The following is a 13,698-nucleotide window of genomic DNA, read 5'->3' as shown; positions in this document are numbered from 1 at the left end:
AGGGAGAAAAATCAAGCCCCTATTCCCCTATTCAAACAAACAGAAATGTGAGAAAAGAAAAGCTTTGACATCCAGAAGCATATTAGTCATTTCTCTTTGGGCTTTTAATTGAACACACAAAATTACTCAAGCACACCGGAACAAGTCCACAGGCCTAGTTTTCACACTCGACAATAACCATAGCACACGTGAAGTACATCATCTGAGGGTGATAATGCCAGCTCACTCCTGGAGCCACATTAGGACTGTGGCAGTAAGAGACCGCTTTGTTTTCCAAACTACTCCCCAAATGTGGAGAGTATTCTTTGGGAAAGTAGTGCTGTGCTTGGACTGCACCCCAAGAGGCTATTAGAATCACGAATTTACATTCCAACTGGGAAAGTCAAAGTTGCATTGAAATCATTATGTCTGTATCTGAAATCTCATTGCCTTTGGTTGGTCTTCCATGAACTAAAACAAGTCAGATACTGACTAACTAAAGGAAAGAGAATGGAATAAAGGTAAAGGAGCCAGATCTGGGAGCTCTATGGTCCTGGGAGACTTTGATGGAGCTACAGACCAATGGTTGCAAACAACTACTCTGATGGAGATTTTGCAATGCAACCCTGGCTGACTTGGTACTTATTATATAGTTCAAGCTGCCCTAAAATTCAAGGCAACCCTTCTTCCTTAGTCTCCTAAATGTTGGGATTACAGTGGACCAAATGAGGGCTAAAAGTTGACAGATCTGTCTGAAAAAATGGAATAGTAATGATCACAATGTTTAAGTATTCTTTTCTCTTTAAGGTTTGGTTGATTTTCAATTTTTTTTTAAATCAGGTGTTTGGGGCTGAAAAACTCTCTTTAATTCAATGGGGTTACTAACAAAATCTAATAATAACAATAAAAAAGAAAAGCCCTCTAAGTGTCACTAAGTATTAACTAACATCAAGCCATTGTTGTGTTGTGGAATTAAAAACCTTCAATCACCACATTCCATGGAAAGACTAGGGTAGGTCTTCTCAGTTGACCAGAAAAATCTTGCCAATTTTAGGTCATGAACAATCTCCCCCTCTTTTTGATATATGCTAAAAGTACCCTGTACTATGGTTTTATCCCATGTCTTTATATATTTATACCCTACAAAGCAAAGTTTAATAAGCAGTGATATGGCCATGAGTGTAAGAAAGGATAAGGGTCTGGATAGTTTACAAAGTTCCCTCCTGACCAAGCAAAGGATGGCATGAAAATAAATAACCAAAACAAGTCCATTTAAATTACTAGTGATTTTCTGATGCTCAAATTGATTTCTGTTTTACTGATCATGTAAAATGAATTTACACTCTATTGTAAGTACAAGGAACACACTTTCAGAGCATGGCCTCCAAAGTTATATTCAATATACATTACTAATATATAAGTAATTAAGTGTCATCAGTAACAATTCTACTTCTAGTAAACTCTGGGGACTGCACAGCATACTCAAAGTTGATTGCCTTTTCTATCTTCACACAAGACAGTATATTAGAGCTGCGGGTATGTTGCTTCTAGTATCACAGAACCCATAAGACACCAGAGAAAAGTTGTCATGTGTTATAAGGGATATGGTCTGTGAGTTCGAGGTCAGCCTGGTCTACAGAGTGAGTTTCAGGACAGGCAAGGCTACACAGAGAGAAACTTGCCTGGAAAAACAAGAACAAAACAAACAAAAACAACAACAAAAAGAGGGACATGGAACTTAAAGCTTATGCATTACCACGTATGCCATTCCCATGCCCTGCACATGAATTTCATATGTGTTCTGTACAAATATAGAGTAAATTATAGTGAGGTAAAGCAGTTTGTCCTAAGACAAAGTGCTAATTAGTGGCAGGTCTGAGAACATGGATCTTCTAATTCATGGCAAGTGAGTTTTCCACTTCACTCTATACATGCACTTCTGTAGGTCAAAACTTATTTAAGACAACATCATTTCAAGTAACATGAGTAACATGATGAGTAACATGAGCTCAGACACCTTGAGATTGCTCTGACAGTTCATTAGTGCCTTACCATTAGGAAATTTGTATAGAAGATATTTTTAAAATGCACAAGAAGAGAAGTTTCAGTTAGGGAATATTAGGATTTAATGTGGGGAATAGTATAATTCATATTCTATTTAGCCTGCGCTTAGGCTAAAATAGTATTCCATTTAAGTCGTGAATGGGAAATAATGGGTCAGAAAGCAATTGCCATGCTGGAATTTTAGAAAACGTAAAATGACAAAAGCAGATGTGACTTACTTAAATACTGTTACTATTAAAACAGTTTGATTATCGAATCAGACTTTAATATCTTGGATACGTATTTTTAAAATGTGTAATTCTGCTAAGTGATTTAGGCCAAATATGAAATTTGGTCACCTACCTCTGCCGCCCCCCCCCCCCCATAGCAAAGGAACAAAAGTGTATATGGGAGTTAAGAGATGTAGGCTTAGGAGGCTGGTGAGATGGGTCAGTGGGTAAGAGCGCTTGCTGTGCAAGCATGAGGACCTTAGTTTGAATGGCTATGTGTACCTGTAACCCCAGTGCCGTTTAGAACAGAGACACGAGGGTCACTGGGACTCTCTGGCTGCTAGTCTAGCTCCCGATTCCATGAAAGACCTTGTCTGAAAGGCGAAGAGTGTTGCAGTAGGACACCTGCTGTCCTCTGTGAAAGCTCAGCACATTTAGGCACGGGTGTATATGCCCGGTACTCCACAGGTGAACATATACACTATTGCATGGGGTAGGGGTTAGATTCAATCATCGAGTGCCCATTCTAGATTTAAGAAAATTCCTGGGTAGCCTAGAACACACTGTGTAGCGCAGGCTATCAAACTTGTAGTAATCCTACTTCTGCCTCCCATGTGTTGGATTTACACCTGATGCAATTTATTCATTTGTGTTAGGTGGCTCACTATGTATAGGCTCAATTTTGTTGATACAAAGAGAATAAAACTTTCATATAGCTCTTTAACTGGAATATTTCAAAGATACCACTCACTTTTCAATTAAGGTAATTCTCTTTTTCTTTTTAGAGACAAGGTCTCATGTAGCCCAACTGGGACTCAAACTTATTGTGTAGCTAAGGATAACAGTTAACTCGCTTCTAAGCTCCACCTCTCAAGGGCAGAGGTGCAATAATACACCCAGTTCTAGTGATATAACCTATATCTAATCACTAAAAATTAAGTCTTTTAAAATATCTATAACAAACGTATTGTGTGTCTCTGTGGGAGGGGTCAGATGGAAGAAAAGAAGCACTTTAACTCACAGAAATTAGCACCTAAGGGTTCAGTTACGACTGTAATGACACTTATATAAGTAGCGTGTAGTAAATTTAAAAGTGACATCTGTACAGGACATACGACTAATTTGACTATGCACACACCTCAGGTGAATTCTGTTTTAACGTACTTAGAGGTCCTGGGAAATGGACATGTGAGGGACAACAGTAAGGTCAGAAGTCACTTTGGTTAGCTTGCCGTGCTCAGTTTGTCAAAAGGACCCCTATTTTTCAGTCCTGACTCCTATGCTAGACACCATAGACACAAAGGGTTATTAATGTGACTCAAAGGCTGCAAATCTCCTTTTATCAAATTAAATGCCACATAATACACTGATTACCAGCAAAACTATTTAAAATAAAAAATAATCTCAATGTGAACACGTATGTCTAATATTTGTTGAACCAGGATAGATTTTGAATTTTTTAAAGAATACGAAATTATTCCATTTTTATCTTAGACTAGGTATAATTAAATAATATGCTGTTTCTTTTACCTTCTGTAGGGTGAATGGAATCCAAGAAGAATTGCTTGTGTGACCATTTATCCCCACTTCCTAAAACAGGGACAGAAAAGGAAAGAACAATGAAGCTCTACTCCCCACAGAGATACACACAGCACTGAACACAGCTGTGTGCACTGACTTGAACATGAAACATGCACATCAAACAGAATTTTAATTTCAATTATTTTATTCTCAAGCTAGTTGCCAACTAAAAAACATAAGATATAGATAAAAAGCAAATTCTGCCCTTTGTGAAATATGTTAGACAGTATTTTGACTTTACTCAAGACAATTTGAAGATCTGTAAAAGGAAATAACAAAGGCTGCTATTTTACCTACATTATAATATTTACTCACTGGAAGCAGAAGAAAGTAGATCATCAATATGTAATGCCAGAAGTTGATGTGAAGACGAAACCGAAATTAAGTAAAGGTGCAGGTGCAAGAACATATAGGCACACACATCCATACATAATGCGTGAAATTCTTAGTACTGAAGTCTAACATGCTGCACACATGGCCATGCAAGTAGCGTGGGAATAAGCCTTAGGTGAGCAGGTTTATGGTAGCTGTGATGATGACATGCAGGACACCTAGGAGAGTCCATCTCCAAGGTCACATGACTATATTGGGCCAGATGTGATGACTTATCTTTTGTGTGTAAGAATGAACATCTTGAGTTATGAGACTAGAAATCTTAAGATGAACCCTGAAGAGGTTCAAGGGTCAATCAAGCCCACAATAGCAATAGATGTTGATAGAAGGGCGAGTTCAGAGAAGGTGTCAGGGTGCCCAAATAACAGTTCTGTGGCTGAAAGAGATTAACGAGTTCAGCCAACAATGAAGCATAGATGAGGAAAAGATTTCTACAATTTAGGAGTAGAAAAAAAAAAGGTTGTGAGAATTTTTAATTATCAGAGAGTATAGAAATGCTGGACTTTCACAAGACAATAAAACTGTAAGATTTTAGGAAGTAGGAAAATGTGGTCAATGTATGAAAGGTTGCCAAATGAGAAAAATAAGAATATCCAAACAAAATAAATGACTTAGCGACCCAGAAGACTAAATTATAAAATACACCAAATGTAAATGAGAAGCAGCAACTTTAGGATTCATATAGGTCTGTGATCAAAGAGAAAAGTAATGGATTTGAGCAGGAATCTAAATGAAGGAGATTTGCATAGCTGCAGAGTCTAGAAAGGGTGAAGACACCATGTCAAGAGCTGATGGCACTGAAGCAAGCAAAGGGGAGGAAAAGAGGTGCACAGAAGCTTCACTCAAGGATGAATCTGGAATGGAGGCAACCAAGAAACCTTAACGGAGGATGGATGGCACCAATACCTTTTTCTGGAACATTAGGCTTCTCCTTTTTGTGCTTATATTTGCTGACAATTTTGTGGAATAAGTTCTTTTTCTGAGACTGGAAAGGACCTACAGACAATATTATAAATATATTTTAAGTTCACAATGTTGCATAAAACAATATTGTGGGTTTTGTTTTGTTGTTTTTAATTATCCCTCCTCCCTTCTATGGAATGAGTAAACAGAGGTGCAAGAAGTGTTCTCTTGCAGATTCACTCAGCTAGCAAGTGCTCAGCCCATTTTGATAGGTTAATGTAAAACTCAGAGAGATTTTCCTTGGAAATGTGTTGGGCAAAAGCCTCCATTAGGGCTGGGACTCCCTGGGGGAATGCTGCAGATATAGTGGGTAGAAACAGACTATAATCAGCTAACAGTGGAGAGATGATGGTTTGGATTAGAGGAGGCTTTAACTTTAGACTCCTAAATGCCATGAAGGACAGAATGCATGTCTCACTTTAAGAAACTGATCTCACAAGGACAGCACTTTCAGAATAACCATTGGTCTGAGAGCATTAGACAGTTTTCTGGCCCTTACAGAGGCTAGCAAGGGATTTAAAAAACAGGATAATTGCTAAAGAGATAGCTCAGAATCTTAGTCCTTTCAGATGAAAAGGAACTGCTGTTTTCCAGTTGAGGATCAGAATTAACAGCATCCTTCTTGAAACAGGTTGTTTTCAATACATTGCAGATCTTCATGCTTCTGTTATCTCATTTATAAATGGGGATCATCACAGTGCCTAATTCACCGGGTTGGTGTGAGGATCAAAAGGCTCTTAAGTGTCACAGGCTCCCCCTGTTGCATTTCCCACTTATTAATTAATGTCTATAGCAAGCTCTGCCTTCTGACGGACAGCAAACTACCAATGTTCCTGTGTGGCCAGTTTTAGATCTGTGCTCTAATCGACTCTTCCTCTTGAGCATCAGTGTACAAACATTATTTCTCCCAATTAAAAAACAAAAGAGGCATTGGCATTTGCTCAAATTTCTCATATTAGTTACTGCCCCTGCCCCAAATCCTCTGTAGCAATTTTGTCCTCAGAAGGGTTACCAACTACCTTATTTTCTTGTTGTGTGTAAAACCCATCTCAACTAGGTATTTTCCCTGACACTCAAGAAAGCCTTGTATTCTCAGATCACCTACAACCCAACACTATGGAACCCAAATGATGATTCTCTTTTCATTTTTAAATTTAAATTATAAATAAGGTTGCTTTACATGTCAATCCCAGCTCCCTCTCCATTCCCTCCTCCTACACCCTCCCACCAAGCCCCCAAGCCCCCTCCCCTCAAACCCCATTCCATTCCCCAGGGAGGGTGAGGCCCTCCATGGGGGGGTATCCAGAGTCTCTCATTTCCTTCAGGGCAGGGCCTAGGCCCTCCCCCAAGAGTCCAAGTTGAGAGAGCATCCCTCATTGTGGGATGGGCATCCAAAGTCCATTTGTATGCCAGGGATAAATACTGATCTACTACCCAAGACTCCATACATTTCCTAGGCCTCCTCACTGACACCCACATTTAGGGGGTCTGGATCTGTTCCATGCTGGAATCCTAGCCATCAGTCTGGGGTTCAAGAGCTCCCCCTTGTTCAGGTCAGCAGTTTCTGTTGGTTAAAAAAAGCCCAGTCTCTACCCCTTTGCTCATCAGTCCTCCCTCAGTGTCTGCCTCTGCTTCCATCAGTCATTGGTTGAAGGTTCTGTTTCCCAGACTCTCTGGCAGTGGTACTGTAGGCTGGCACTCCGCTGATCCATGTCTAAAAATCCACATATGAGGGAGTACATACCATGTTTGTGTTTTTGTGATTGGGTTACCTCACTCAAGATGGTTTCTTCTAGTGCCATCAATTTACCTGCAAATTTCAAGATTCCATTGTTTTTTTTTTCCCCCGCTGAATAGTACTCTATTGTGTAAATGTACCACATTTTCTCTATCTACTCTTCAGTTGAGGGGCATCTAGGTTGCTTCCAGATTCTGGCTATTACAAATAGTGCTGCTAACGGAATATATATATATTATCAAATAATAAGTATGTGGTTAGGAGTGCTGGGATATAGAAAAATGCTTGGAAATTAGAAAATTAAGCAATGACACATTCTTTATGAGGTAGAACTTGTTTGCTCAGGGTTGTGTTTACACACTTATACACCCATACTTATCTTGTATGTATATGTGTGTTTATGCTGGGATTACAGTTACAGATGTGCTCTGAGGCTGGGATTACAGTTACAGATGTGCTCTGAGGCTGGGATTACAGTTACAGATGTGCACTGAGGCTGGGATTACAGTTACAGATGTGCACTGGGGTTGGGATTACAGTTACAGATGTGCACTGGGGTTGGGATTACAGTTACAGATGTGCTCTGAGGCTGGGAGTACAGTTACAGATGTGCACTGAGGCTGGGATTACAGTTACAGTACCCCCAAAAAGGGCCTCACCCTCCCTGGGGTATGATGTGGGGATTGGTTAGAGCTGAGGGGGATGGTGGAGGTACAAGGGAGGAGGTGTGGGAGAGGGAGCTGGGATTGACATGTGAATCATTCATGTTTCTAATTTAAATAAAAACACATATTGGGGAAAAAATGCCCAGCCCCCCCCAAATTTTAGCTTCTTCTCAGAGGTTCAGTGTGGCTGGATTTATGTTGAGGTCTTTGATCCATTTGGACTTAAGTTTTGTGCATGGCGATAGACATAGATCCATCCGCATTCTTCTACACGCCAGTATCCAGTTATGCAAGCACCATTTGTTGAAGATGCTTTCTTTTTTTTCAATTGTATAATTTTAGCTTCTTTGTCGAAGACCAGGTGTTCATATGTGTATGGATTAATATCAGAGTGTTCAATTTGATTTCATTGGTCTACCTGTCTATTTTTGTGCCAATACCGAGCTGTTTTCATGACTATAGTTCTATAATAGAGCTTGAAGTCAGGGATGGTGATGCCTCTGGATATTGCTTTGTTGAATAGGGTTGTTTTGGCTATCCTGGATCTTTTGTTTTTCCATATAAAATTGATTATTGTTCTTTCAAGGTCTGTGAAGAATTGTGCTGGGATTTTAATGGGGATTGCATTGAATCTGTAGATTGATTTTGGCAGGATTGCCATTTTTACTATGTTGATCTTACCTATCCAAGAGCATGGGAGATCTTTCCATTTTCTGGTGTCTTCTTTAATTTCTTTCTTCAAAGACTCAAAGTTCTTGCTGTGCAGGTCTTCCACTTGTTTGGTTAACGTTACCCCAAGGTATTTTATTGTACTGGGAAGGTTAGCAGCTCTCACAATGACTGCCCACTTGGAGCACACCCTTCTACCTTCAGCACTTCCTTCACAGGGTTCCTAGGATCAAGTCTTTTACTTTGTTTCTCCCCTAATGGATCTTTGTCTGTGTCCTTTGCTTCCTTCTCTTGCTATGCACCCCACATTGGGGACAACACGGATTTTCTGCTTGTTCTCAACTCTCACTTCTTTGGTGATTATTTGTAGTCTGATGACTATTCTAGCCAGATTTCTGTGTACTTAAAATGTCAGCAACCTCACAATATCAAACACAGACCTGAGATTCAGAGAACTGTCATGTCTACAATCCTATATCCTTGTTCATTGCTCCTTAGCTGCACATGCTGTCTCAGTCCTTCTTTAAAGATCTTGGTGTCAACTGTTATCTTTGTTTAAAACGGCTCTGCCTGTATCAACAAGGCTAACTTGCTTACTCCTCCACTCTCCCATGCAAAGTTGCAGCCCAATCTCATGCCCATCATTTGTGATCTCAGTTCCCAACAACCCTTTATTTCAAACAATTAAAAATCAAACACACTAAACAGCTCCACTGTTCCAAATAAATCACTCAACTAAAGTATAGTTAATATTTCCCCCTCTAGAGATACATGCACCATCATCCAACTACAGAACATTTTATTACCTTAAAAATCAATGTCACACCTGCCAGCAACTACCCATGTTATCCTGCATTTCCCTATCCCTAAGCTACTACTGAACTAAGTTCTATCTCCACAGGTTTGCCTATTTAAAAATCTCATATAATCAGGCAATATAATAAGTAGTTTTAAACTGTTTTTAGATTTAGCATAACATTTCTAGGACTCATCTGTGCTACAGTAAGAATCTATCAGAATGAGTACTCACTGCATGGATATTTGATCAGTATAGGGACTGATGGATATATGGATTATTTCCACCTTTTGGCTATCATAACACTGTTGGTACAAACATTGATGCACAGGTGTTTTTGTGTATGAATATATTCACTGCTCTTAGGCATATACCTAGGGGTAGAATTGCTAGGTTATATGGTCAGCATGTCTGACTACTGCACAGCTTACTTAAACAGCTGCACTGGTTTATATTCCTGATGGCAGTTCATAAGGGCTTCAAGTTCTCCATCATCTCCAACATTTGTTATTTTCAGTCTTCATGGTCATTCAAAGAATTTGAAGTGGTATCTTTCTCTTGTGATAGTGCTTTGTATTTTCCTGAGAGTTGATTTTCAAGCAATTTTTCATTTAATAGTGATTTGTACATATCTGCAGAAATATTTATTTTGATAACTTACATATTTTCTATTTTTATTGCTGAGTTTTAAGATTTTTAAAAAATAATCAGTCCTTTGTCAGATGTATGAGCTAAAATAAGGTATCTCTCATTCTATGACATACTTTTTCTTGACAGTGTGCTTTATAATACAAAAATTTTAAATTGATAACATCTAATTTATTTATTTTTCTGTGTTATCTTTTGCTACATTAGTTTTTGATGTCTTACTTAACTACAGCATTGAACAGAAATGTGAGAATGAATCTTGTTTGGATTCTTACAGGAGAGCATTTATTCTTTTACTGCTAATATAACATGGATGCCATGTGTCAGGATTAGGCAAATCTTTCTTCCTCTGTTTTGTTGAGTGCCTTTATCATGAAGGAGTATGAGGTTCTGTCAAGTACTGTTGTCACATCTACTGAGATATTCATATAGTCTGGGGTTTTGATGTATTGCTACTAGACTAAAATCCGGTAAACTGACTTTTGGATGTTAAACTAACCTTGCAATGCTAGGGTGAAAATCTAATTTAGTTATTGTGTATATTGCTTATTTTATATGTTACTATATGTTGAGGTTTTTACATCCATATTGTAGTTTTCATGTCTTATGACTTCTTTGACATTAGAATGAACCATAGGTATTGACATCTCTAAATTTTAAAGTTTATGAAGAACTGGTACTAATTCCTTATTTGTTTTTTATGGGTATATGTATGTGCCTGAGTATATGTATGTGCTCCACATGAATGCAGGTAATTTCTCTTAAAAGTGTGGTAGAGTCTAGAGGTGGCACTATCTGGGCCTGGGCTCCCCACATCCTGAGTACATTTGACTGATGATTCAACCTCAGTCACAGGTGTGTTTTTAAGTTGGTTTTCGTAGTTTGTGTTTTCATGAGAAATGTTCATCTTATCAAGGTTATTTAATTTACTAATATAGAGTATTCAGTTTGTAGTACTTACACACTTTTTCATTTATGTTCATTTATATCCTATTTCATTTCAGAATTCTACTAATGTCAATCTCTATTTTTCTTGGTTATAATCTAGTTAAATGTTTGTTGCTATTTTCACGGAACTGATTTTGTTGTTTCTCTATTACATTTCATATCATTAATTTTTTAAATGTTTACTATTTCATTCCTTCTGCTTCCTTTCAATTTAGGTTTACCTTTCTCTTCTCAGTCTCTTAAGGTGAAAGCCTAGTTATGGTACCGACTTCAGGTCTTCTTTCATAAGGAAGTAACTTTCTCTTCAACTTAAGACACATCTTTCTCTGTTTTCATTTACATTCATCTCATCATTTAAGATTTCTTCTACTATTGATTTTTAATTTTAATTTTGGCCAGAAAAATACTTTGTTTATTTAATCAGTTTGTTTTATGGCCTACCATTTATCTAATTTGATCTAATTTGGAGAGTGTCATACATACTTGAGATACATACTCTGCAAGTGTTGGGTCTTATCTGTTAGTTCTAGTTGTTTGAGTGTTGTTCAAGTGCTTGTTTTCCTTCTTGACCACTTGTAGAGTTGTTCTACAAGTCTGTTCTTTTATTTTTCATAGTACTTTTAACCTCCAAACACATAAAATACTTTGTATACTTGGGGCTTATTTATTTATCTGGTCTTCCCAGTATGATGAAACCTCCATAACAGCAGGTTCTTAGATTTTATTCACAGTTATAATCAGACTAGAGTTTAGTGTAGGACAGATTCTCAAAAAAGACTCACTTCATACATAACAAATCTCCTACAGCACTAACTGGCATAAAATGTATGAGATATGTATGTTTTTAAGTGTTTTTATAAATGATACCCTACATCTCTGCAAACGTTATGGACACAAATCATTCTTCTAAATAACCAATAGCAAATATTTCTGAATTAATTGAAGTGGTTTCAAATGAAAATTGAAAAACTTCTATGCTTGCCTTTTATTTTAGAAAAAAAGAAGCACTGAGAGAAAATAAATTAACAAGCACAAAGTAAACCTGTCATGTGCACATGCTATATTGATATTAGCGGTGTTCTCTATAATTTGTTTGCAAGCACTGCTTCCTATATTTTATAAAACTCCAGCACCTGCAGGTTGGTACACCTGAATGACATGTAGGCAATCATGGAAAGTAAGTAGGAGAAAGTAGAATAAACATTTTGAGACTTCTGGGACTCACAGAGATCCTACTGATTTATCTGTAAGAACTATAAGGTATTGGCTTACATGGAAAGAGATATAAAAACAGACTGATTTGGTGTATGGGATGATTTAGAAAAGAAGAAAAGGACCCATATCTGAGAAATCTGATAAGTGTTAAGTTAAGGTCAAAGCTAAAGAAAAATATGTTCATATTTACACACACACACTCACACAGTGGTTTTGTATGCAGAAGAGCTTACATAAGCTTACATTTAAAAAAATTTCTTGCTCTGAACCATCCCCCAAAGATGACTATATGTACTGTAAACAAATGATGGCTTCTTCAAAGATAGTGACAAAAACATGAAAGGAAAGTAATGAGTAAGATCTAATCACAGTCACAGAAAAGCAGTGATTTAGGAGTCAATAAATGAACAATTTCATTTCTGCTCACCAGCACGGCACAGGTGTTTGACAAGCTGTCTAAACAAAATAAAGTCAAAAAATGATGGAAAATAGGTAATACAAGGAAATTTAGTAGTATCTGTTTTTCCTTTGTTACATTAACATAGAAGGGAGTACAAATTGGGGGAAGAGAAGGGAAATAAAAAGCAGGAAAAATGTTCTAGAAAGAATCATTCAGAAAGCAAAGAAAAGATAATTGTTCTTCAGTTGCACTATCTATCCTTCAGGCTCTGTTCCATCTCTTTCCCACCAAACCGCTTCAGAGAATACTGGCATCAACTGCGGCCTTCTTAGGGCAACACTGCATACTGCTGGTAGGTAAAGTGGCTCAGGTCACCACTTGTAACTTGGGGAAGGATGTCCTGAATTCTGAGGGTGTCTCAAACCTTTGCATTGCACTCCACTTACAACTGGGTAAAAACAGTAGAGCCTTGACACAAGTCAAGGGGCTAAGAAGATTGACACTTAGATCTTGACAATAACCTTTCCAAAGCATTCATGCTCAGAGTGTCCTAGAAAATGGACATTTTGGGCATGTGTTGCAGTGACACAGGAGCCACTTTAGTGGTAATTTTTGAAGGCCAGAGATAAGACTTGTTCTTCTGAACTGTTGCATCATAAATGCCTGATCTAACTCTACTGCCAGTTACTTTCCCCAGGTCCTATAAGTTCATGTGCTCTAATCAATATAAAAGCACAAGAATTTTTGCCCCCTAAGACTAGGCTGGCATTTTTGTATTGACTGCATAATGAATCAATAAATTGCTCCTTCTGCTGTGGAAGCCAGAAGGTTATCACATCCCCTGGGACTGGAGTTACAAATGGTTGTAAACTGCCATGTGGGTACTGGGAACTTAGGTCCTCTCAGAGAGCAGCAAGTGCTTTTAACTGTTGAGTCATCTCTCTAGTTCTACATATAACCATTTTCACTTCAATATTAAAATATAATGTGGGTTTAAAAAAAGAACAGCAGCACATTCGACAAGGGCCAAAGAAATAAAGGTAAAGAATAAGGAGAAGTCAAGGATCAAGATGGAGCTTAATTAAAACATTCCAAATTGAACTAAGCTTACATTTTTACAGGACCCTACTGCTGTTTGAAAATGACTATTTTCCTAGAACTTTGACTTCTGAGACTTTTTGTAAACAATACTTCATATATTATCAGTACAGACAAACTGACGTTCCAAAAGCAAACCTCTTAAAGTTTAAACTTAGACTCATGATTTAAAGCTTCCCTTCAAAATCACACAGAAAGAACCAAGAGATAACCTGGAAATCAATGTAAGATTGGGCTTCTTTAGCTGAACTGCACTGTGAGCTAGATGGATCACAATTTATTGGATAGTTTGTTCTTAGAAACAAAGGGAAATTTGATTCCTAAATCATCAA

At 37.8% G+C, this 13,698-nt stretch overlaps 1 protein-coding gene across 10 annotated transcripts in view; it reads right to left on the bottom strand.

The window, feature by feature from the left end:
- The window catches only part of Bbx (BBX high mobility group box domain containing), a 242,051-nt gene that overhangs the window by 15,300 nt on the left and 213,053 nt on the right, over positions 1–13,698 (bottom strand). For 9 of the 10 annotated variants that reach the window (XM_013116881.3, XM_040750714.1, XM_040750720.1 and 6 more), the window contains 2 exons: positions 5,133–5,222; positions 3,783–3,842 (listed from right to left, as the gene is read on the bottom strand). In XM_013116881.3, coding sequence (XP_012972335.1) covers positions 3,783–3,842; positions 5,133–5,222 — 150 coding nt within the window. The remainder of the gene's footprint in view (positions 1–3,782; positions 3,843–5,132; positions 5,223–13,698) is intronic. The other variant, XM_040750721.1, reaches the window with a different exon arrangement.

This window comes from Mesocricetus auratus, unplaced genomic scaffold, assembly GCF_017639785.1.
Source record: "Mesocricetus auratus isolate SY011 unplaced genomic scaffold, BCM_Maur_2.0 Super-Scaffold_100008, whole genome shotgun sequence".
Taxonomy (NCBI): Eukaryota; Metazoa; Chordata; class Mammalia; order Rodentia; family Cricetidae; genus Mesocricetus; species Mesocricetus auratus.
Note: the sequence above shows the minus strand (reverse complement) of the source record. Positions and strands in the feature narration are given on the sequence as shown.